General features: G+C 29.0%; 4 protein-coding genes across 5 annotated transcripts in view; 2 read left to right on the top strand and 2 right to left on the bottom strand.

Moving 5' to 3' along the window:
- The first annotated feature begins 297 nt into the window (after positions 1–297).
- LOC108556102 (HP1 and insulator partner protein 1) lies at positions 298–8,195 on the top strand. The gene is made up of 8 exons (XM_017912058.1): positions 298–335; positions 878–4,781; positions 4,913–5,082; positions 5,182–5,357; positions 5,444–5,654; positions 5,760–5,903; positions 7,311–7,474; positions 7,940–8,195. Exons 2-7 carry the CDS (start codon positions 926–928, stop codon positions 7,461–7,463), a joined length of 4,710 nt encoding a protein of 1,569 aa, XP_017767547.1. The 5' UTR covers positions 298–335; positions 878–925; the 3' UTR covers positions 7,464–7,474; positions 7,940–8,195.
- Positions 8,196–9,577: 1,382 nt separating this feature from the next.
- LOC108556089 (Supervillin) lies at positions 9,578–19,301 on the bottom strand. 2 transcript variants are annotated; one of them, XM_017912026.1, is made up of 26 exons: positions 19,161–19,301; positions 18,998–19,086; positions 18,799–18,928; positions 18,485–18,719; positions 16,968–18,386; positions 15,428–16,152; positions 15,164–15,363; positions 14,998–15,079; positions 14,739–14,892; positions 14,202–14,463; positions 13,842–14,118; positions 13,662–13,760; positions 13,413–13,581; positions 13,165–13,322; positions 12,849–13,090; positions 12,577–12,778; positions 12,357–12,508; positions 11,822–12,283; positions 11,569–11,719; positions 11,340–11,491; positions 10,998–11,270; positions 10,714–10,837; positions 10,444–10,638; positions 10,097–10,371; positions 9,880–10,035; positions 9,578–9,807 (listed from the first exon to the last, which is right to left on the bottom strand). In XM_017912026.1, exons 1-26 carry the CDS (start codon positions 19,294–19,296, stop codon positions 9,721–9,723), a joined length of 6,606 nt encoding a protein of 2,201 aa, XP_017767515.1. In that variant the 5' UTR covers positions 19,297–19,301; the 3' UTR covers positions 9,578–9,720. The 2 variants fall into 2 exon arrangements, with proteins under 2 accessions (XP_017767515.1, XP_017767516.1); XM_017912027.1 differs by having other exon boundaries at positions 18,799–18,948; positions 19,060–19,086.
- Positions 19,302–20,412: 1,111 nt separating this feature from the next.
- vir (VIR_N domain-containing protein) lies at positions 20,413–25,870 on the top strand. The gene is made up of 6 exons (XM_017911872.1): positions 20,413–20,479; positions 20,920–21,016; positions 21,108–21,220; positions 21,304–21,667; positions 21,749–25,394; positions 25,484–25,870. The coding sequence occupies exons 2-6, from the start codon at positions 20,963–20,965 to the stop codon at positions 25,774–25,776; spliced, it is 4,470 nt and encodes a 1,489-aa protein (XP_017767361.1). The 5' UTR covers positions 20,413–20,479; positions 20,920–20,962; the 3' UTR covers positions 25,777–25,870.
- Positions 25,871–26,012: 142 nt separating this feature from the next.
- Positions 26,013–26,202, bottom strand: part of LOC108555959 (pentatricopeptide repeat-containing protein 1, mitochondrial) — a 2,307-nt gene continuing 2,117 nt past the window's right edge. Inside the window, exon 3 of the mRNA XM_017911849.1 lies at positions 26,013–26,138. Within this exon, the coding sequence (XP_017767338.1) occupies positions 26,013–26,138 (126 nt within the window). The remainder of the gene's footprint in view (positions 26,139–26,202) is intronic.

The raw sequence follows: 26,202 nt of genomic DNA, 5'->3' as shown, positions 1-26,202 counted from the left end.
AAAGTTTGCATTTCTCTTATATGTTTTAGAATTTGTGACACATTTTAATTGTAAATAAAATGTTCATAATTTTTCATTTCATAATTTTGTTAAGAAACTTTAAAGAAGAGTATCTAAATTGATGACAGTAGTATAAACCTCCGACTTCATTCTTGTAAACATTGTGTTTGGATTTAAGGAAGTAATTGTTTTTTCGTCTGAGATCTATTAAGGTGCAATTTACGTAAGATATTTGGTTAATAAAGTTATTTTGCTATAAAATCAATGTTATAAAACTTAAATAATGTGTGATTTTCATTGGAATCTATACGGTATGGACACGGCAGTCCTGGTTGGTAAGTTTCTTACTCTGCCATTAAAATCATTTTACATATTTAACAAATATGCTATTAAACAATGTAACAATCTAAGTAAAATAATATTAATTGAAACGTGTCGACTAACATTGTAAACATTGTAAAACAGTGTAAATAATTGTAATGTTTTATAAATTATCCTACAACGCATTATTTATTGTCATCCCAAGAAATGTCGAAATATACTAGTTAATTATTAATTCTGTTTCCGTATTTTTGAACCATGAATTTAATTATAAAATTTATTTAAACTTCTTTTTACGCAACATTTGCAATTGTCTTTTATCTGAAATAGAAAAAAAATTAAGAATTTATTTTTATATGATTTAAGAATTTAAATAAGGTTATGATAGTTTTCATAATTGCTTTCAAATTATATGTTTAATAAATAAAATTATAGATTCACTGTTTATGCACCTTAAATTCAATTTATAAAACAACTAAGTCATTTATATACTTTGATATTTATTTCTTTTCAATTAATATTTGTAACGATTAATGACATTGTTTCTTCTCGGCAGGACAATCCATGACTTATTAAATAATTGTAACAATCTTGATGTTTTACCATGGAACAAATAGATGAAACACAGAGTAATATTAATGAAACAGAATCATCTATAATAATAGATATAACTTCTCCATTAATACAAGAATCAAATAAAGATTATATAAAAGGTGAGGAGATTATCCAAAAAAGTCAAGAAAATAGTTCACAAGAATATACAGATAATATAATTCATGAAGCTTTAACAATAAATGAATATGATATAACAGATTCAAGTACAGAATTTGAAAATAAAAATAATAGAGTAACGGAAAATGTAAAGAATGTTATAATTAATGAAGTTAAACAAGAAACAATACATAATGATACACAAATTGATAATAATCAATGTATAAAAAATGAGAAATGTAAAGAAAACCAAACAGGAAAAGTAAATAAAATAGAAAATAATTTAAATTGTGGAGAAAACACATCTTTGGACAAAGAAAGTGCAAACAACGTTGAAACATTTAATGCAAATGAGGATGAACAAAATTATGAAAAACGCAATGTTTGTACTATGTTAAACATAGATACAGTTGATGATGCTAATGCTCAATGTCAAGCATTGATTAAAACACTTAGTGAGACTTTTGATGATAAAGACCAAACATTGCATGTCACAGATACAGATGCAGATTTGTCTAAACTAGTTGATGGTAGTTCAGAAGTAATGGTACTGACTGTAGAAACTATTAATGATTTGAATGAGAGTACAGAAGAAAATATTGTTTTAACTGTACATGAGAAAGATGCCGTGGTTAATTCTAATGAAAACAATATTACTTTGAAAGAGAAAGACATTAAAAAAACTGAAATTCTTAATGAAGATTTTAATTTGATAGATTATACTCAAGATGGTGATGGAACTATCATAGAAGTGATATCAACAGAAATTGTTGATTCAGAAATTTCCGAAACTTGTACCCACCAAGAAAATAAGGAAATCTTAAATCACATTGCTTCAGAAAAAGATTCTGTAACTTCTACTACTTCAGAAGTAATTGATAATCCAGAAACTGTAGATAACACTGATATTAAAGAAGAAAAAGTACAGCAAAATTGTGGTAAATATGATGCAAAGCAAATAGAAACAAATGACAATGACAAGACTGAATCTTGTGATAATTCACAGAAAATTAATGTAGAAAAAGAAGTTGTCCATAATAAAATTGTCACAACTACATATGTTGCTAATGCAGAAGGGGAAAATGTACCCTTAAACGAAATGAATAAAATAAGCATAACGAAGAAAAGAAGTGTAATTCAAGATATCTTTGATGATTGGGGAGATGAAAATATAGAAGATGATAATCAGTCAGTATGTAAAATGCCAGATACTGTTGAAATAGAATTGAAAAGTTTATTAAATGACACAAAAACACAAACTATAGAAGAGAACACAGTAGTACTGGTTGAAGAAGAAATTACATGTATTGAGAAAGAACCAGTTATAGATGCAGAAAAAGTAATAAAAGTTGTTCAAGAAAATAAAGAAATACAAATACCAAAAGAACAAATGGATAATAATCAAGCTGTAAGGAAAGAACATAGTATAAAGTCATCACCCAAAGATCAAATAAATTTTTCTACATCTCAAACTACTGGAAAATCTGTAAAAGATACAACACTGGATGTGATTACATTTAGTCAATCTTCATCATCACAAATACAAATTATGCCCATTAATCGTGTTCGTAATTTAACTAGCCAAATAGCTTCACCTGCTGAAGTAACAGAAGCATTAAAAGAACGACTCCGTGAGAAACAAAAGATAGTAGAAGCACCACCACGACCTGATATATTTTTTGTTAAGAAACTAACACAGAGGTTGTCAAGTAAACTAGTAGGTAGTCCAGGAAGTTCTTTACCAGCACTTATACCATTGCCACAACCTATTACTCAATCACTTACTCAATGTGATAAAAAGTCATCAGATAATACAAGTACAGGAAGTGGTAAAGAAAGTAATCCTGATAACAAAGAATTGCTAGCAATATTAGAAGGTGATGTTGATCCTGATTGGTCTAACTTGAAACCACCAACTTTAACTGAGGAGGGAAAGCGTCCAGTAAAGATTGAACAAAGTGGTTATAATACACCACCAAAACTTGATCCCCTAGTTGAAAGGGAACTAGCATTAAAACAACTTCTAGAATTACCTGTTGCACCAACTAAAAGAAGTGTGTCAAAAAAAAAGAAAACAATTAAACCTACACCTAGTAAAACTTCAAAGGAAATGAAAGTAAAAGCTATACCTATCAGAGAAAAGGAAATTGTTAATGTTGATTTAATAAATGAAGCTACAGAATCTGTAACAGATTCAAAACTTTCTGAGCCTAGTTCATCTTCTGTGATTATTGAACTTCATACATCAGAAAAAAAAACAGATGTGCAAGATATTCGATTAGATGAATCAAGATCAGGTAGAAAACGGAAACTCACAGAAAAAGCTAGAGAGCATGAGCAACAACAAAATATCGTAAAACGTCAAAAGGTTTATAAAGGTAAAGTTTCACTAAGTAAAAAGCAAACACAAGAAAATGAATTACAAACTCCAGGCGATACTAATTTATTAACTGAGAGTCATGCATCTAAAGAAATGTCACTTCTTAATGAAGAGGCTGATGTTACAATAACAGATGAAATAACAAACAAACAAGTTACAAATAATAATAAGGTGGATGCAACATTAGACAAGCTTGACAATGTATCTTTAAAGACTTCAAAACAAAATCTTCATAAAAAGGGGTCACAAACTATCCCTAAACGAAATATAGTAGTGAAAAAGATATTAAGGCAAAATTTGTCTACCAATAAAAAAGCTACTGCTTTAAAAACTAAACTAAACACGCCGAAAAAATCGGGATCAAAGGTAATCTCAAAGTCAAAACGATCTACAGAAATCAATGTTGGAGATTCTAAACCAAAAAAGAAAATCATAAACGAAATTGACAGATTACTTCAAGATGAAGGTGTTGTAAATTTATTGTATGATGTGGAACAACCGGACAAAAAAAGATTAGTTCCCATTACTAAATCTCAAACAAAAGTCATGGACTTACAAAAAGTACAGCGTGAACTTAAACTTAGAAAAAAATTAGTACGTAATGCAGTTTTAAGATTACGTACTTCAACAGCAGGTGTATCTAAAGTTTCTCCAAGATCTAAAAGGACTTCTATATATTTGAGTGATATACAAATGGATAAGAAAATTGGAGACCAAGCAGCATCAGCAAAACAAATAAATGTAACATCTCAAGAATTTATATTACCAGCGAAAATAAGAAATGCAGCTGATGCATCTGTTATAATTAGGAGACATTCGTCTAGTTCATTTTCCAGTGCTTCTGGGAGTCCCAGAGTTAGTATTGATAGTCCAGAGAAAAATGAAGGAGTTAAAGTTGATGAAGGAGGATCCCATTCTTTGAGATCTACAAAAAGGCGACATTCGCAAGACGAAAGAATAAATGTGAAGAAAAGTAAAAAAAAGACTGTACAAAAAAATGATACAGCAACGGATCTTATTGATACTGTAGGAGAAAAAGTGGCATTTCCTGGACGCCTTAGCAAAAAGTTAGATTCAAAAAAAACTGATAAAAATTCGAAGCAATCCGAAATAGATGAAACTAATAGTAGTTTAGGGAAAGTAATTACACGGTCAAATGGTACAGCTACAAGTAAGGTAACATCAAAGACAAAGAAAACTACAAAGAACAAAGTTACATTTGCTAAAACAAGCGAACCAGATAACAATGAAGAATTTTCCAAAGAAGAAGATGAACTTTCAGCCTGCCTTGCAGAAGCTGCAAGTGCTCTATCTGTAGTTAATGCTGGAAGTCGGTCTGCAAATTCAACGGCAAATCGTAAAAATAAAGGTGAAAGCAATGATTTAAACAAGTTAAAAATATTTCATATGCATAATAAATTTTCTATTTTTAGCAAATTATAATAATAAAATTATATTTTTATCTAAAATGTAAAAATTTTAAATAAAATTATTTTTCAGTGAATGTAAATACTGCTAAGATGCCAGATTTGGATAATAATATAACAAAAATGGAAACACGAAGTCAATTCAGTAATAAAGAAATAAATGTACGTCGACATGGAAATCTTGTGCAATTAATACTTACACCATCATCTTCAACAAAAATAAGAAACGCACTCACTTTGCAGGTAATAAAATTATAATTATAACAAAATTATTTAATATTTTCTATTCTGTTATAAATACATAGCTTTATTTATATAGCAGCATTTTTGAAACTTTTTCAGTTAATGCAAGAATTTCGCGAAACATTATCAATTCTGAAGAAAGATGATGATTGTAGAGTTGTGTTATTAACGTCAACAGGAAGCAGTTTTTGCGAAGGTCTTGAATTATCCATGTTGTTACATACAAATAAGGAAGAACGACGAATTCATGCTCAAGAAATAGCGGATGCGGTTAAGTATGTTGTATCTTATCATTGTAAAAATCATATGCATATGTTACATTTGTTTAATTAATTAAAAAGCTCATTTTTTCTGTATTTAGAGATTTTATTAAAATGTTAGCATCATTTAATAAACCTATTGTTGCTGGAGTTCAAGGAGCTGCAGTTGGACTTGGAGTAACAATGTTGCCTTTATTTGATCTTGTGATAGCTAGTGACAAAGCTACATTCAGTACACCTTATGGCAAATTAGGACAGATTGCTGAAGGTGCTGCTGTATTCACTTTATCACATATATTAGGAAGTGCAATTGTAAGTATACTAAATACATTATAAGTATCATATTTATGTACAATATGTCAATGCTTTCATATAGTAGAAATAATATATTAAATAAAATTAAAATTAAAATTGCAGACAAGTGAATTATTATTAGGTGGAAGAACTTTAACAGCTAGTGAAGCATTAAGAGCTGGTCTTGTTACTAGGGTTCTATGGCCTGATAGATTTCAAGTTGAATTACTACCAACTCTAAAGGCTATGAGTGAACAATCCTCTCAGGTATGTATTCTATATTCATTACTTTCAATTATTTTATTATTATTATTATTATCATCATTATTATTATCATTATTATTATTATTACTACTACTACTATTACTACTACTACTACTACTACTACTACTACTACTACTACCACTACTACTACACTACCACCACCACTACCACTACCACTACCACTATCACTACCACTACCACTACCACTACCACTACCATTACTACTACTGCTAGTATTATTTAGATGTAAATATGTCTAATAAAATTATTATTTATGAAATAAGTAAGCATTATATATTTTTAAATGGAAGACAGTAACCTTTGTAAGCAGGACCGGAATAAAGTAGTTCTTGAACATTTTCTTTGTTCCTATTTTCAAAGATGCATAAATGATTTTCTGGACAAATGCATCTGTAATATGTTGAGTATAAATCAGATCGTATATGTCCACAAAATTGATAAGCGTCACACATCCTTTTCTATATAAAAGTAGTGAAGTAAGATTTGTTAAAACATGCATAAACTTTTATACATTTAGTTATTTCGATTTCAAACGTGTACCTTTATACATTTGAATGTTTGTGTAATAAAATTATTTTTGCCATATGTATATTTTTGAATTCTTCAATAATGTGATTCTGGACAATTACAATTTAATGTTACATTATATGGTGTTGGATAAGAATTATTTCTATCGCTTGTACCGTAAACTTCTATTGCTTCTTGATTGTATTTACACATATTCAGTTTTATTATTAGAGTGCAAAGCTATAGAAAATAGAAAAAAGTAATAACTTTTAAATATAAGTTTTAATGTAAAATTTATATTTTTGCGTACCTCCATATGCGATCTATTATTAAGAAAAACAGATGAATTTTCAAGTTCTCTTATCCATTGCCAGGGACATTCTTTTCCATTAGAACAATGACAAAATCTTTCTGTTAAACTAGATACCCAAAATCTGTGGTGAATCACATTACATACTTCATTGGTTTTGCATTCATGCAAATCACTCTCTCCGTTAATCTACATCAATAAATTATTTCTTTCTTCTGTATACAATACTTTATAAATGTCTTCTATATGTATAATAATTGAATATACATACACCATCCCAATACTTGAATGTAGTATTACTTAATTTACTGTTAATTATAACATAAGAGCTAAAACATCTAGTTATTATAAAAGACAATAAATAAATTAAAATAAACATTTTTATATGTGTAACTAAGCTGATTATAGAATCCAATATTGTATCAAAAGTAAAAATAGAATTTTCCAGTCCCTTGTACTCACATCAGCTATGTATATAAAACTAATTAATATTTATGTTATACATCCTGAATTTTCTTCATTTGCATATGTATTCAAAACTGCTATTTAATCTTTGATATATTTATTTTCAGTCTATGGAAGCTACAAAGGCGTTACTACGTCACAGTTTGCGAAAAAAGCTGGATGCAGCATTAGAATCAGAAACATACTTACTGATTCAACATTGGTGTTCTGTAGAATGTCAAACTGCCATAAAGGCTTACATTGATGGAAAAGTCCAGTGAACAATTAAATGGTAATACTCCGTTTTTTCTGTAAATCTGTTTTTAGTTACTTGTAACTTGCATAATAGCAAAAAAGAAAAAATTAAATAACGAGAGTATTAAGCATGAATAAAACAATTATTTTCACGAAGTATTACATGTGGCGGTAACAATTTTATAGTACATATAACAATATGCAAAGTGTAAATACATATTTGTCATTTGTTATATATAATTTGTATATGAAGTTGTACAATATATTATTTCTTTAAAAAAAGAATTGTTTTAAAATTAGTTCTCACATTTATCATTTATTATTATTCATATATAAAATTATAGTGTATTATCAATGATAACCGGAGTAATGAAAATTATAATGAGTTTAATTGAAATATCTTCTAAAACGACTTTGACTTGTAATTTGTAACATTTAGCAGGAAATTTTATTAGAAGCATTTATAAAACGAATGCATTAAAAATTCAATTGTGTGCTACAGATGCCCAATGATTTTGAATGGAAGTGCTAACATCGTATTCCAATACATCTAATATTGTAAATTGGATTTAAAATTCGAAGATTAATAACGAGATAATTAGTTTGGGGAACATTAAAGCGAGAAAAGAGGTCACGGCTCTGGTGTGTCATTGTACATCAATCAACGCACGATTATTTTAAAATAAGACATAAAGTATAGAATCAATTATTCGGATGAGTTATTTTAATATTAAATGATTTAGATATATGGACTTAAATGCGCGCATGATCACACATAAAATGAGGTATTTTGTATTATTGTTTTGAATAATTTCTGAATTATGTTTTATCTAAAAAATGTATGACTTGCTGCAATAATGAAAATATAAAAGATATAGATGATTTTGTACGATTCGATGTAAAAAAGAATAAAAAAATAAATAACAAAGAAATCATAAATTACTCGCGATATAACTTTAATGTATTATATGTAATTTTTATAAAATGCATAATTCATTATATTATCTAAAATAATAACATCATGCACCTCATTTACTGTGTGTACGTACACTTTCCATAATTATTGTAGAATAAAATAAAGAACTACTGTAAGCATTGGGGTGAATTTGTGTTCTTTGCACACACATCAATAAATTTTGAACAGAATGTAACTTTAAATTACACTCTAAAAGTAATGTATGATTCTTTTATACTCTTGACATAATGTTGTGCCTTGGTCAATTTATAAAAGGATAAGGTAACAAGTAGACATAGATGAAGATATTTATAATTACACTCTGAAAAAAGTACAAGAATTAATTAATTATTAAAGAAATTTTAAATATGACAAATTATTTTCGAATAATTTTTATTCTATTTGTTTATAATGCGCATCATTGCAATTTGATTAAAAAAATAACTTATACCATTTATTTATATTATTGTTTATGTATATTTTAAATATATGTACGCGCGGTTTGTGCGCGCGCGCACAAACATACACATACACACGCGCGTGCGCAGGCACGAATATTTTATATGTATGTATAGAATTACTGTAATGATGCATTCACCTTGAATATATTTTGTCAGAAAACGATTAAATTATTTTATTATATAAATAATGTATTTTACTTCAATATCACACAAGTCATAAATACAAAAAGAATGTAAAATAAAATTATTTTAAAATGATGCATACATATGATAGAATAATGTAGCATTATATACATGTTTGGGAAAGAATTATCTCAAATAATGTGAACTTAAAAAATTTCTCGAATTTAATGTATGCAATGTTTTGAGGATCACAAGGGACTATGAAATAAGACTCAAGGCAACATTGAGAAAGTTCATTGAATACTGTTCAAAAACATGGAGTATGTTGTAAAGAATACAGTCGCTCTTGTACAAATATTACACATGTAAGAATAAGCCATTCTAAAACATTGTATTATCATTGAATATAAAGCCCATACAAATATAAAGGAAATATTCACAAGCCAATTTACGTTTAGTATGTATTAAAAATATATAATTACCTATTTGTATTCGTGCACGCACAAGTGCACGTACGTATGTAGTATATATTATATTTGAAATAGTATTAAATATCTTTAACTGCATTATAATATTAGTTTCTCTTTTATCGATAGGCAACTTTAGGCATATTAAACGCGAATTCATACACTGAGAAGTTAAAAAATTTGAAGTTATAAACATCATAAAACAATTAACAAAAACTTTATTAATCGCTTTACAGGGGCAGCAATTTTTCATAGGATCGGCAGTCTGGACGTTTCATCAGAAAAGCCCTATTTCTTTTTTAAGGTTCACTTGTTTCCAAACTGGAAGTTCTTGAAATTCCTCTTTAGTCATACCTAGTAGTTCCTGTTGAAACATACAAAATATGCATCCTTTCTTACTAAAATCTATTTATTACTAATAGTGTACAAAACGTACTTGAAAATGTTGTTGAGATAAATATAATTCCAGATGCGTAGGATCAACGCCTTCCGGTAATGGTCGTTGTAATAATTGAGCCGGAGGATACGTACTTTGCGTTAATCGAACTAACTCGCTCTCTACAGTCAATACTTCCCCGGGATTTCGACCATCCTAATTACATATTATTCATTTGAACATGTAATTTTAACAATTTTAGAAAATGTAAAAATACCTCTATATTTAACTCTGCAATATCATCTCGATATGTCCATGTAGGAAATAAATTTATAAATTGCAAAGGTTCAAGACCAGCCCAAACTAGATAAATTGGATATTTATTAGTTTCTGGATGAATTTTTTGCCAATATTGCATAGCCATTGTCATGGCCGCTCTTCTTTCAGCTTGCCATCTTACTGCTTTACTACCAGATTGATCCTCTGCCCCAGTATTGGGCCACCAGCCTTGCCATATCCACAATTCATTTTTGTTATCCAACAAGAATAAGGCTATAATGATAATTTAATCAACTTATGTATTGTAAGATAAAAAAGAAATTTCTTCATTATTTTATAACTTACCTGGTTGATGAATTTGATATAAATCTTCTTGTAGAAATGGAAATGGAGTTGGTAAAGAAGCACGGTGAGGACATAATATCTCTACAGATTTAAATTCTTTGGAAATGCTTGACAAATGAAACAATCTTGGAGTATGTTCCTGTAATTGATCTTTTTCTAATGATACATACAGCTTTTTGTTCATTCGTCCTAAAGCTGTACAAGAAAATATATCTTATTCATTATTCTAATATGTTAATAAGTTAATATCGAAGATAAAATTTTATTTACCATTGATGAATTCTTCTGGTTCCATTCCTTCATCAATTTCAAAAATTTCTGCATTGACCTCAGCAGACAGACCTGTTTCGCGAGGTCGATTTGTTTTTAATTTAACTGCTGCACTAATTATATTCTGAAAGCAAATATTATGTGTGTATGTATGTATGTATGTATGTATGTATGTATGTATGTATGTATGTATGTATATATATACATACATACATACATATATATATTACTTTGGATATTTTTATAGAGTACATAGATGCAAATTTGAAATTTAGAAAGAATACCTTTTTAATGTGAGGTAATGAATTAGATCCGTGCCACACATAAATTTTATTATTTTTAGTGTCCAGTAATATAAGAGAACCTCTGCTCCGTAACTGACGAGTACTACAAGGAATCTCTATTAAAGACACCTCTGACTCTAAAGTACCTCGACATATATACAATCGCCATGTTTCGTCGCATTTTGTATTGGTTTTCTTGCCACTATGTACAATCATTCCTCCAGAAAATAAATTCAGAAATGCTGCTGGTTCGTGTCCTTGGACTACACGAAGCTATAAAGAATGTAAATATAAATTAAAATATTTATTCAAGTAATACCTTTGATTCTCATTGAGAATTACCTGAGGCGCTTGGTCATTATCTAATTCGATAGTTAATAATGCAGCAGCACCTTGTTCATTTAAAGATGCATTTTTCCCCTGCCAAATAAAATATACCGAGCGATCCCGACCTTTCGCAGAATGTTTTGACGGTAAACCGCTAAGTTCACGACCTAGATACAGAAGATCATTTAGTACATATTATGATAACAAATTTAGAAAGCTGAATTGCAACATTTGCAATATTTACCAGTAATTGTAACAGAATACATCCAATGCACAATGTAACTGTCGGCAGAATAAAATTGTCCAATGGAAGAATCATCCAGTAGGGTATGCGAAAATTCATCAATATGCCATACTTTCACACCAGTTGTTGTAACAACAAATTGTTTCATTAACTGAAAAATAATTATCAAGGAAGAGTATATATTTAATCTCTTTGATATATATAGCATGCAAGTTTTGCTTATTATGTGTTACTAAATAATAATGTATTTTACCTCATTGTCATACCAACCAGTGCCTCTGCCTAAGTGAGTTCCTTCAAGAACTAAATCAACCGGGTTGGTATATTCTTCTAATAAATTATTAATATTACACATTTCTATAGTTACAGTCCCATCAACATGTTCTTCATTCTTACTACTTCGAATTCGTATTATGCCAGACACATTTGGCCAGTCAAGGAATTTTTCTCTAAAAAGTATTGTTTCGACATGTTGCGTCAATTTGGCAAGTAAACACCAGTTAGGTCTGACTTTAGCAGATTTTAAATCTGTTTTTGATACACTGCGTCTACCAATCATAGATGCTGCACTAATTGGACACACAGTACATTCCGAATAATCATATCCCTCTTGCCACATTTCTGTAGCTAGATGTGTAGTGAGCTTCTTTTTATCAGCCGAGGCTCCTTTACCACTCCATATATACATCTCACTACCAAAATCAAATACTAGTACCTTATAAAAGAAATATATAATTATTTATAAATAAATTAATAAATTAAAAATTGTAGAACATTAAATTACCTACCTTATTTGGATCAAGCATCTCAATTTTTGGCATAGTACCCCAATATTTTTCAAGTGGTACTAATTCTTCACCTTTAATTTCATATACCATATTTGTATCTATTATAAATGTTTCATATAGTTCATCTTCATCAGGATGTCCACCATCAATAACTAATATAATACAGTGATATTAACTTTCTATACATTATATTCATATATAATAAAAAAATACTATTTACCATCTACATTTTCATTTTCCACACCAAGATAATCCCAAAATTTTTGCAATTGACTTTTTGTACAAGTTATTTTATCTTCATTAATAATAACAACTTGAGATGTTTGGCATCCAAGATCTTTATTTTGCTGAATACTCATAGCAATTTCTGCACCTCGTGCTTTTTCAATGACATTGCAATATTTTACAATATAATTATAAACCTATATTAAAAATATAAAATACATTACAATATTTTAAATAAATTCTATAAAATAATATACTTTTAATAACCTCTGATTTTGTTACTAGAACAAAATTGTCGCCACTGTTTATACTTTCCGCGACTGGCTCAACTAATCTTGCTTGAACATGTCTCCTGCCTTTAATTAAAATTAACATTAAGTCTTTGTATGGCTGTAATCTATTTGAAGAAATATTTGTTTCTGCTACATTCCTTAATGTTATATTACTGAAGTCTTCAGTAGAAGCTAGGCCAGCTAGAGCTTCCATTGCTAATGATGAATTTTTAGCTACTATAACATAATGTAATAACATAATTATTATAATAAAGCATACTAATTATTTGATATTTAATATAGAGACTTACGTTTTTCGACATTTAATTGTTTCATTACTTTTTCTGCAATACCAGTCCGAATCTCAGTATACTCTGTTTTTAAATCTGTACGTGCTGCAAGTGTTTTAAGTGGATTTCTAGACATTATACGTCGTCGTTTCAATCGTATATTTCGTTTTTGAACTAACCTATAAAAATGTAAAATATAAGATACAAAAATACAAATCCGTAAAAATTATTATTTAATATATGATATTAATGAAAAAAGAAAAATTTACAATTCAGATTGTGATGTAATTGTATCAAAATCGCTCTCATTTAAGTCAACAGATTCAACCTCACATTTTTCTAATGAAATTCCAGTAAAGAAGGAGGTGAATGTTTCATCATCTATCTTAGGTACTGAGACAACAGGTGACATGTTCTTTTCCGTTTTCAATTCTTCAGCTGTGAAATATATATTTTCAAATAATGCTATCTAAAGATAAATGCTTTGATATAATTTTTATAACTAAGTATTTACTAACTGCTGTCATCGCTTGTAGGTTCAGAGAAGCTTCCTCGTAATTTAATACATAGATCTTTGTTTGGACTAGTTGGCATAGATGTAGCGTCTTTCACGTATCCTGAAAATATGTTGTATATTTAATATTTTACTGAGAAATTTAGATTTAAAAATGTTTTGAAAATATGTTAAATAATATTACCTTTTTTCGTTCTAAATCGTTCAGGACGAGGAGTTTTTTTCTTTCTATCTGTAATATTTCCTGTAACTTCAACGAGTGGAGAGGATGGTCCTGGATCTAAATTTTCCTGTTGTTCTACTTTCATTTTACCAGCTACTGTAAATTTCGTTACATCCGGGACAGCTATTCTTTTCTTCCAACCTTCTGTGGCAGATTCTAATTTCCCAAGACAATCTGCAAGCACTCCTTGTTTTATAGTCAGTTCTTCTTTATTCGATGTATTAGAAGACATTCCATCCTAATATCAAATTCAATTAATGATAGTAAATATTATGAAATACTTTCCAATTTTATCAAAAAAATCATTTTAAAATAATTTACTGATGAATTAGATGATTCAGAAACTATACGTCGTTTCCAGTTCGTATTTCCGCTATGTTGTAATGCAGCTAATCGTTCTGCAATACTCATACTCGGTCCATCATTAATATCTATCGTCGGTATTGCTTGCGTTACACTACGACATAATCCTGGAAGAGGTACACCATGTTGCTTTTGTATTGTTGCACTATTCAATTCACTTGTATCATTGACTTTGTTACTAATTGCATGATGGCTGACACTTTTCAATAATGAGGTATTCCTATAAGTAGTTAATTACAATACACACACTCAGGCATTTTTACATAATATAATCTTATCAGTACTTGTAGTAATAAGTAAAAAAATTCTGTCCCATAAAAGCTATATTTAATGAAATATACTACACTAAATGGATATAAAAGATTCTACAAAATTCTACAAAATTTCTGATAATTTATATAATTTTTACAACCCTTATTAATATCCAATACTAGAATATAGAATTATTTTTTTATTTAAAATAATACATGAATAAATTAATATAAAATTTGTTACCTGGTTTGTTTTGAAAAAATAGGATGATGATAAGGAGACATAGCTTCATCTTTTATGTTACATGTATCATAACTTACAGAGCATGCCTCACTTTCAGATATCTGAAGTGTTTCTTCTTGTTTCTTAGATATAGTGGTTATAGTTTGAACATTATCTATGTTATTTAATGCAAATTTGTACTTTGTTGTATTTAATTTATCCTGAGTACTACATTTGTGAAAAAACACTGTATGCTTTTGTTTAATTTTATGTTACTTACCTTCTGCATAGTTATCCTTTTCACTATAAGAACAACTTGAATCATATTGCCGCAGATAATTATTTTCTATTATACTTCCTGCCTGTGTATAACATGGTACATCAAAACTGAAGTTCTTGTTCATATTGAATCTTTGATTATTTATCTTACTTAGTCAAATATTTACCTTATTTTCTCTTGATTTTGAATTAGGTTGTAACAATGATGAAACATTAGCATTTTCAAATGTCTCTTGCTCTAATTCTTCAGATTCTTTCTTAAGTACAGATTTTATTAAATTCATTCCACCAAGTTCAAAACTTTTTGTTTGCAACATATTATGAGCATGCAATGCAACAGGTTTTAAAATGATTTTTGATGAATCACCTTCAAAAACAATTAAAATATCAATAATTTATATTATATAAAAGTATGTTTGGCATAAACTTACTGGTATTCAACGAAAATTGATTTATATTATTTAATGGAGATATTCGGGATGCTACTTCAACTTCTTCTGATGTAACCGGTTGTGTTTTATAGCGAGAAGCCGGTCGTCTTCGTGAATGTCTTTCCAGTGGTATGTTATTTGATAATGAACTTTTTTCAGTATCAATTTTTTGATTAAACAAACGCACTCGTTCTGCCAAACTTAACTTAGAAGGATCAAATTCATCATCAGTTGTAGCTGCACTATCTTCTGTTAAACTTAATTTTCTAACTGCTGTAGCATTGCGTTGATTTTGTAGAACTGCTTCTTGCACTTCTTGAAAAGTTACTGGTTGAGTGTTAAATCTATCATTTCCTTGACTTTTTCGTTCTCTATATCGTTGTATATTACGTGAATTCTTACACTGTGTTTTTGTGGACATGCTATTCTTTTCTTTAGAATTTGCTTTTTCTTGTAAAGTTTTAAAATGCAATGCCATTTTGGAAACGCTGTTACTATGTTGTATACAATTACTTTCTTGGTTATTTTCATCATTTCTTTTTTCTTGCAAACATGATGTTTCATCATTGGAAAATCTTTTATCATTCATTCTAATAGAAACTGGAGTACTATTATCAATACTATCATCTATAGGAGACCCATGAGAATTCACTTTATTCTTTTCTTCACTTCCAAATACTGTGATAGTTTGCTTTTCCTTGTCTATAGGTTTCTCTTTTATTGTGCTGGAATTATACATAATATTATTTTATAAAAATATTTTCTAAAAATTTGCAAAAAAAATAATTTTACATAAATTATTATACAATTTAATATTAGATATTTTTGGTTTATTATTAATTATTTTTATTTAATTTATTATTTAGTTAATTATTAACTTAATTTAAATTTTATAATGTATAAGTATTATAACTCTCCCATTAAATGTATACACAAAAATATTTAATAAGCACTTATTGAAACTTTAATGTCCTTTTTACTTTAGTAACCTGTACTTTAGCTTAAGTTACTTTATACATATAAGTAATTAAACAAAAAAGGAACATCTTAAATGTAATAACCTCCATAAATTGCAAGTTGTGTTTATAAAGATAAAAAATGAAATACTGCAAATGAAATACCTTAAATCAAAATTAACTTTTAGATAGACATACAGGTTGTGTGCATGCTCTGATTCTCTGTTTTCTGTAGCTCTTAGAATTGCTAGGTGATCTATAATTAAACTTGGCACAGATTCAACGTCTTACCAAAGTTACATATTACTATACAGATTAAGTGCATAAACAAATTTGTGTTATGGAATATTACAAATTCATAGCATTAAAATAATAATAAGTTAACTAAAAATTATATGTTATATTTTAATGAAAGCTTTAAAATAATGAAATTCTAATATAATTATTGTTTTTTAAATGTAAATGATATTTCCAAGAAAAATATCAGACGTTCAATTTAAGAGCTATAATTAAATAACTAAATGTTTAATTTTATAAAGAAGTAACCTTATAGTATAAATATTAGTCTAATTCTTTAATACTACCTGTACAATTTGTCACAAGGAACAGTAGAAGTATTGGCACTCTTATCACACAGAGAAAAGTCCATTTTTAAATAGATGCTATTGGTTATTGATTTCATTTGTGATGTCTCTTCTGATATATCATTCACGGATATTAATTCAAGAGATCTTCGTTTATTAAGTACACCAGTAAATTCATTAGGAACATTAGGAGGTTGTATATGGCCCACAGATTGTGCTCTTTTCCGTAAAAATAAATTTGCTGGTTCTGTACATGCATCATCACTAATTACCGTTTCATCGTATAAGTTTAAACGGACTCGCGATTCGTTGTCTCTACTACCAGGTTGCTTTAATATAGGTCGTACAAGATCATTCTCCAACATGCTACTCGCTCTATTTTGTAAAGTACGATTTCTAAGCATTGACAATTTTTTTGGTGAGGTTAATTCTGTTTCATAATTACATTCATCTTGGGAGCTCTTTCGAGTACATTTTAAAATAGTTTTCTTGGGTTTATCATCATGTTCATCCGATTCTGTACTCGATTTCTTCTTCAGGATTGGTCGTGGTTCTAAAGATGGTGAATCACTACCAAATGATTCTTCCCTACTGTACTTTTTCTTTAGGATTGGTCTCACTTCAGAACCATCAAGTATCTCCGAACTATTCACATTTGTTGCATCCATCGTAATGGTTACATGATGATTAATAGTAGTTATTCGTTGGCTATTTGCAGATTTCCTTTTAAGTATACCCTGTGGTTCTACAGAACCAACTTGACGATCTTCTCTGTCATCTTCTCTAGATGATTTTCGTTTTAATATAGAAGTAGGCTGAGGATCTGGACTCTGATCCCTTTTAATAATTTCGTCCAAAGATGATCGTCTTTGATTTTTTAATATTGGTCTGAATTCAGAACATGTATTGTCACTAGATGAAACGTCGGGTGAGCAACTACGTCGTCGAAGTATTTCACTTTCGTCCAAACTACTGCGCTTTTTCAAAATACCATGTCTTTTATGTGTTGGATCTCTAACAGATGGTGAAAAAGTTACAGGTAAAACTGTATGACTCATAGTATTAGATAAATTTTGATCTGTATCAATATCAGATATCTTATGTTTAAGAATTGAAACTGGTATATGTTGATGACTTAAAGACCCATCTTGAGATTGTTCATCAATTGATTTTTTTAAAATAGAACCTTTTCTTGGTGATAACTGTAATGCACGTGTATTACTCGTACTGTTTTCTGTATTAGGAGAAAAAATTCCGTGACATGGTGTATTAGATGAATGATTCTCTAACCGTGATGTATGATTTGTTGGCAAATTAGCATGTGATTTAAGTCTTTCTACACGTTCTATTGCAGATTTTGTTAATGCTGTTAATGCATCAACTCTTCGTGAAACTTCTGAATCACTATGTCCACCACTACTATAAAAATAAATTTTATAGTTATTCCAATTTCAATATAAATTAGAGATGTAAAAAAATAAATACGATCTAATAAAGACATTTATAAACAAGGTTACCTGGTAGTTCGTTGTATATTTGAATATTTACTACTTGCAGGAAAATTAAGTGAAGGTAATGTATAAGTTTTTGAATAATTTTCTTTAACTTTTTGGCAAGTGATTTTTGACTCAAAGGACCTTTTATTTAAATTAGTTGTTGTTTGACACTGATTGTTAGAATTTGAAGTAGATATTGTATCAGATATGTAGCCTTTAATTGATTGTCTTCTAGTTTGTCTAATATTAGATTCAGCTAAAATACATATAAAATTTTTAGTAGAATAAAATAAAATTTTTAGTTAAATATAAATGTTTTTTAAACAACTTCTTACACTGGTTTGGGTGATCTCCTGCTATTGTTTCCATATTAAGTGATCGATTTAAATATGATTTTCGTTTATGACTTTTATCCCTTTCTCGTGCAGAATTTGCAGTAATATTAGTACTTGATATTGAATGTTCCTGTATAACATTGTTGTATCCTATATAATATATTGTATTAATATAATTGTGCTAGATATAATTACTTACATCTTTAACTGATAAACTGGTACTAGGTTGAAGACCCAAAGATGTAGAATTTTCTGACATACCTGATCTCCTTGATAACACTGTTCCACCTATATAAGAAAAATATATATTACAAACCATAATATTAAATTATATTAATCCGTTCAAAATAGCTGTAACTTGCCATTAGGTGATACAATTGAGGCAGCACGTAATCTAGAAGCTTTTGTTTCACGAACTGGTGTTGTCTTGTGCAATGTAAGACTCTTACTTTCTTTATTTTCTGGTCTAGATATCAACCGACTATTCTTTTCCAACATGGAACTACGACTTTTATTTTCTATTATAAATAGTAAAAACATTAATCATTGATATCAAACTGAAGTATATTACATATACCTATATATAAAAATTTATATATTTTGTAGCAATTGTTTTTTGTATTAATAAAAAAACTTTTAAATTAATGAATATATAATATAAAGTTTATTAAGAAATCTTAAAATATTCTGACTATTTACTATTATTTAAACTTACTATTTATGTTACAAGATGTTATATTCTTTTTAATTGGACATCCTGAATTTTGCTGATTATTATGAACCTCATTATAGTGACAACAAAGATTTCGATTTTCATATCGTGTGGAATTATTTTGCGTTTCATTTGAAGAACTTTCTTCACTGGTTGCCATTAAAACTGTGGCTCCAGCAGCTACCATTCCTACAAGCAGATAGGTATCACATCTGACATTTTTAAAAATGTTTCTCTTCTTCACTTAATTATACATACACAAACATATTTAATTTCTTGAGATCCAAAAGTATAGGTCATATAGGAGATAAATATAAATATAAAATAAAAAATTTTTATGATTTTTTGATGATATAATGCTTTATACATTTCAGTAAATAAAAATAATAATCATAAACGTTTTGACAGCAATTCATTTATTCCTCATGAGTTTAAAACATATGTATACATGATATTGAATCTAAAAATAATGTCAACAAAAGTTTTCACCTGTTCCAAAATTGAAATTTAACTGTACATATTGTTACAAAATATAATACTTGATCTTATTGAAAAAGGTAACGTTATATTTGATAGATTTAATAACAATATTTAAGATGTTTACAATGTTCTAATGTTATACAATATGAATTATAACAAAAATTCTCCTCACACTTACTGATCTAATATAACTTTCGTTTCATTGCAGTTGTATCACGATTTCAAAAAACAAATTTACAAATAATCAAAAACGCAACCAGTGACGCAGATCAATTATGTCGTTATCACAGCTATTCAATAAGTACTACTTATAAAATACATATAAAAGGCACCCGTTAAAATTGGGTAAATATACAAAATATATGAAATTTAAGTTTTCTCGCGGACAAAAATTTACAACGGAAAGAAAAATTTGTTTGCAAGGAAGATTGCACAGGTATTAGTCATTACAATTTCTCTCATAACGAAGTAAAACGAGTAAAACCGAAGGTAAGTATCAAATGGAACCAGATGTCGCTACTCGAATTAAATAAGTATACATCATTATAAAAGAGTAAAAAGTAATGTATGCAGCTTTGAAAAATATTCGAATTTTAAAAAAATCTAAGACTTTTTAAATTCCTTTTATTGTTATATATCTTAATATTTATTAACTAATGTAAGAATAAGTGTTTCTTAACATAAATTCAAGATCAAAACTAAAATTATGTACACAAATATTACACTCGTGATTTTCTAAAAATAAATTTACTGTTAAAATGATTTTAAAATATTAATTACGATACAAAACGTATTATAAATATTAATATTCTATTTACAATTAAGTGTTGATATTACTAGAGTATAATTTTATTATGTAATAATTGAAAAAACAATAATAAATGTTTGAAATATATTGTCTTAAATAAAATAATTCTAATTCCTTATAGGAACATGCTGCTTCAAAGTAATTTATACTAAAATAATTAAAATATGGACAATACAGAATTGTTATTTTTCGATACATTTTCACATGACATTTCCGAAGTAAGTGTAAGGTTATTTGATTCATTTTCAAGTGTAATATAATATATATAATACATATAGTAATTTCAATGAAACGATTTGTTTATTTTAGGAGCTTAATTTAGACTTAGTGCAATTTCCAAAACCTGTTTATATAAGTGAAGTTAGAATTATTCCATTAGGTGCTAGAGTACAAGCAGATTTTCCTGGAGGTGTCCGTTTAGGGTATTTAATTATACAATTAAAACTTAGTATTAAGATAGAAATGACTTTCTTCTAAATAGATTAATTTATCTTTTTTATATTAGGGCCACAAATCCATCACAATTTGAAATTGAATTTTTTGTAAATGATTTAAGTAAGCCTGGTGCCTCTACATTTGAATCTCTTGGAGAATTAGAATATAAGCAGAATATTCATATTCAATTAGAATGTGAAAGAAAACAAATACCAACAGATGGATTAGTATTACGAGGCTGGTATACCACCATTACTCTAGCAGTATATGGAACATTAACAAAATCTTTAAATAATCCACAAGAAGTTGTTAGCTCAGCTGCTGGTTCTGCAGCTTGTGTAAGTGGATTAGAAGAAGTTGTAGAAAATACTACTCAAATTTCAGAGCAACAATCTGATTGGTATTATGAGAACCAAACACAAACGAACTCAAATGTAAGTTATTGTATCTACATATAAGTTTATAAGACTTACTTTTAGAAAAATAATCTTATACGGATTACATGGAATTTATAGGAAACATGTGTAGCAGCAACACCTCCACCTCCTATACAACCTATTCAGATAATAGAATCATCAAGAAATTCAACATCAGATACTGGAAAGACAGAAGTTGGACATTGGGAAGAAGATGCTACAAATAGTACTCTAAAATCTACAAAACGTCCTTCTTCACCACCTTCAGAATCTTTAGTATCTTTAAGTCCTGAATCCATATCAGCTGAAGAAGAAGAAGGAGAACAGGATGGCGGTGAACAAGAAACAGGAGAGCCTTTTGAACCTATATTATCTGATGAAGATATAATGGCAGATGATGTACCATCTAGTACAGACTATGAATGTGAAAATACACAGCTAAATAACATTTATTCTTTAACGCCACCTGATCTGTTGGAATTGGAAGAGTCAATGAATATTACTGAAGAATGTCACATTAGCAAAGATATGTTGGATAAGATTCATGAAATATTTCAGTCTATATCAAAATCAGTTTTACATTTTAATAATGCTTCAGGTCAAGAAAAGGAAGCATTTGTCCATAACTGTGAATCTTTATGTTCAATACTTAGTCCATTCCATTTAAATAATACGGATTTCAATGATTTAAGCAATATTGTTAATGCTGGGTTAGATATGGATCTTGCATGTGCTCAGCCTCAACCAGCTTATAAAGTCCGTCACGTTAAAGTTGGTGTACGATTAGCAGAAACTTTGTGTAAACTTCCACAAGGTCCAGATATACTATTAAAAGTAGATGCACCTTATAAATTATTAGCATTGTGCATGCGCGAAAATGTGGCACTTCCTGTGAAACTTTCTGCTCTTCGTACATTGGATGCTGCATTAATAAGTCCAATAATTGTTAGAGAGTTTCTTAAATCAAAAAGTAATCTATACAAAAATGCTTTAATGATGTTGGATACAGCAAAATTAGCAAGATTAAAATATGCTTTAAGTTCATTATTACGAAAGGTACATACATATGAATTTCTTGATGAAATGAAAGAAATTGACGAGTTAGCTATCACTGAATTAACAAATACATATATATGTTCACCTACATTAATGGCTCAACCAAAACGTCAGCTTCCAGCTGGAGCTCAAATGGAATTTGAACGAGAGCATAATCGAAATCCTCGATGTCATCTGATAGCGTATTTTGAATATCATAAACTTTTGTATCATATTTTATTTGCTCTTACTTCTCCAAAATCAGATTTAAGTTTAATTAAAACTACACGACGTTTCCTTTTATGTATATCTAGTACAAAAGAAGGTTTATTGTATTTACTGAAAGAACCAGAAGTTACCAAATTAATTTTAAAAGCTTTAAAGTGTGATTTGCCTGGTGCAGGATCAGTTTTAGCTTGGCGACTTCAAGTTGTACAATGTTTATTGCATTTAAAATATCAACCTTCTGATTGGATGGCTTTAAAAAAGCTTCATTCTTTCTTAATATTTCCTGAAGGTTTACAAGCTATACTAACAGTACTTCCTACAGGAGAATTTATTGATATTTTAATTCCCTATCTTTCTGATCCAAATCTGTGTGAATTTGCTACAGAAATTATTTCAGCAACAATTCGTTATTCTGATCGTATAGAGATATTTCAAAGTCGTGCCGCGATTATTTTAGAAAAATCACGTACCCAGGCTGTTTTGAAAGATGTTACATCATATTTGACTACAGCTGCACAATCATCTCATTGGAATTATGGAGATGTTTCTCCACTTGTTACATGTATCAGGAAAAATGCAGATAAAGCAGCCTCTCTTCCAGGACAATTAATTACAGCATGTAGAATTTTGTATTATCTCGTTTTTCCTTCAAATAATGATGTTGATCCAATGGAACCTTATATTGAACTAAAGTACAGGAATGCTTTGACTCAGTTATTTGCTGCTGATGGTTTAACAGCTCTTATTGCAGTTATGGCGAAAATTTCAGAATTTTATGAACAACCATTTTTGCATCATGCAGCTCTAACTGGCAGAAGAGGCTTAGCATTAGTTGCATTACTTCTTCCATGTGTAAAATTAACAAGAGCATTATTAGAACGTCTTGTAAAATGTATGGCTACAGATTTTAAAGATTTAACAGCTGTAGTACCATTACTTGGTGTTTATTCATTAGTAGAAGCTATTCCTCCTATTCGAATTGTTCAAACTTTGTCTGAAGAAATAGTAGGAACCCTTTTAGTATTTACACAGGCTGTAGATTCAGATGGATCAGGAAATGTAGCAAAATCATTATGGACACAAATGTTAGGTGAAGTTCTTAAGATGATGTCTCTAAGTCCATGTAATTTTATACCAGGTTTGAAACTTTTGACAAGATTATTACCACCTGTATTGACTTTGAAAGAAACAATGACTGAAGATGCTACTCGAGTTTTAGGCCTTAGAAAATTGTGGTCTGCTCATTTGCAGGCACAAGCTAATAATTTGATTGAAACACTGCGATTACTTTGTGCTAGTTGGAATAAAGATTTGTTAATTCTTCTTTCAAAAGTTTGTAAACAATTAAGTGATTTGGCAGCACCTACAGCATTACTTGTAGGCCGATGTTTATTAGATGGTATAATAGCTGCAATGCCATTAGAAAATAATGTTTTAATACTTGCTTTACTTAGTGAACTTGCAAGACATGCTCCTATGAAAGCTACTTTGTTAACTTTAACTAGTCCTGCATCTAGAGCACAAGTAAAATCTGATCAAAAATATCCACCTGTTATTGAAATGATGTGTACAGCACTTAAAAATACAAATGATACTAGAATGCAATATGAAATTTTAGATATCTTTGAAACATTGTGTGATTGTACACTAAGTCTCATGTACGAAGATATTAGTGAACCATTTGAAAAAAGACTCACACATTCAGTGCCAAGCAAAGAACCACTTTTGTCTATTTTAGCAGCATTAATTGATATATTAGCATCTAGTACAAAATTTGAACCCGAGATACTAGAAAGTACACTTCGTATACTTTTATCTCTTATTAGTCATAACTATGGTTTATATCATGTAAAGAGCTGTTTAGAAAATAATCCTGATGCATTGCGGTCATTATTAGATCATATTTCGACATTAAAAGATCCAGAAGCTCAATCTATTGTGGATTTAACTATAATGTTTTTAGAAAATTTAATTGCATCTGAATCACAAGGGAGATCTCTGTATCTACGTGTACAGCAATTGGCAGCTTTAATATTATGGGATAAAAATGATCATCCTCTGGAAAAAATAAAATGTGCACAAGAATTAGTTGAAATTTTGAAAGCTGCAGAAGATAAAGAAGAGAAAGAACCAATTCCAGAAATGTTAGAACCATTATTACCTACTCCTGAAGCTTTATTGAATCAGTTTTCTCAACGATGCTTGGGTACTCCAGATCTTGCTTCTAAACGACCAAAAAAATTTACATTTATATGTCCAAATCAAGTATCAAATGAAACTACAGTAGATTTATTAGCGCTTGCAGCTGAATTGTTACCTACTGATTTTAATTTACTAACGGAAGCTCAAAACTTATGCTCTAAAACACCACCTGATGATGCTACTCAACCATTACAATCAAAACCGCAAACTGATGATCAAGAAACTAGAGATGGACAAAAACAAGCAACATCTCCTGTTTCAAAAGTGAAACAGCCATTTGGTAAATTTCACATATTTATTACAATCATTATAATAATTTGCATTCATACAATAATAATAATAATCTAATTGGAGAATATTCCTTTGCAGTTACACCTATGCGAGGTCGAACACAATTTACTAATTCTTTAAGAGGTGGGCCAGTAGTAGGCAGTGTAGGCAGAGGAGCAGATCCATTTAGATCAAGACCACCAAATACTTCACGACCACCATCTCTTCATGTAGATGATTTTGTAGCATTAGAAACGTGTGGAGCACAACCAACTGGTCCTACAGGCTACAATAAACTTAGCATTCGCGGAACATGCCCTTCACGTGCAATCAACGCAGGAACAAGAAGTCGTCCTTGGACACAAGAAACTCGACCTCCTTATCTTCGGTAATTTAATTAAGAAACATTATTCGTTAATGGTTTGATTTCTTAACTATATAAATTTTATAAATAGTAGTTAAACTCGCTTTTCGTGAGAAGAAGACAGGGATATAATTATATGTATGTATGTATGTATGCACATGTGTGTATATTTATATAGTAAGTGACATACAAATATTTGTTTGTATAAATATTTTGGTTTATAAACATAAACTAAAAAGTAAATAAGAACTTATCATACATTAATTATGTATGTCTATTTACTGCAAAATATTTAGTATTTTTCATCTCTTCCTTCCAATTTTCATATATTATTTTAAATTTGTTATATTTCTTTCTGACATTGTGAATATTTTTGCAAGCATATTTATCCTACAATTTTAATAAATATTAAATATTTATATAATATTAAACATAAATATTAAATATAGATATT

Source organism: Eufriesea mexicana, unplaced genomic scaffold (genome assembly GCF_001483705.2).
Source record: "Eufriesea mexicana isolate 0111107269 unplaced genomic scaffold, ASM148370v2 scaffold294, whole genome shotgun sequence".
NCBI classification, from domain to species: domain Eukaryota; kingdom Metazoa; phylum Arthropoda; class Insecta; order Hymenoptera; family Apidae; genus Eufriesea; species Eufriesea mexicana.
This window is presented reverse-complemented; position numbering and strand designations above follow the sequence as displayed.

Excerpts from the sequence above, each read along its gene's own strand:
- LOC108556102 (XM_017912058.1), top strand. The coding sequence starts at position 926 with ATGGAACAAATAGATGAAACACAGAGTAATATTAATGAAACAGAATCA. Across the intron at positions 4,782-4,912 it reads GGCAAATCGTAAAAATAAAG|TGAATGTAAATACTGCTAAG; the intron begins GTGAAAGCAATG and ends ATTATTTTTCAG. Across the intron at positions 5,904-7,310 it reads TGAGTGAACAATCCTCTCAG|TCTATGGAAGCTACAAAGGC; the intron begins GTATGTATTCTA and ends ATTTATTTTCAG.
- LOC108556089 (XM_017912026.1), bottom strand. The coding sequence starts at position 19,296 with ATGTTGGAAAAGAATAGTCGGTTGATATCTAGACCAGAAAATAAAGAA. Across the intron at positions 18,387-18,484 it reads AATATACAACGAACTACCAG|TAGTGGTGGACATAGTGATT; the intron begins GTAACCTTGTTT and ends TTATTTTTATAG. Across the intron at positions 14,119-14,201 it reads CTGAATCATCTAATTCATCA|GATGGAATGTCTTCTAATAC; the intron begins GTAAATTATTTT and ends ATTTGATATTAG.
- vir (XM_017911872.1), top strand. The coding sequence starts at position 20,963 with ATGGACAATACAGAATTGTTATTTTTCGATACATTTTCACATGACATT. Across the intron at positions 21,017-21,107 it reads TTTCACATGACATTTCCGAA|GAGCTTAATTTAGACTTAGT; the intron begins GTAAGTGTAAGG and ends TGTTTATTTTAG. Across the intron at positions 25,395-25,483 it reads AAAAGTGAAACAGCCATTTG|TTACACCTATGCGAGGTCGA; the intron begins GTAAATTTCACA and ends ATTCCTTTGCAG.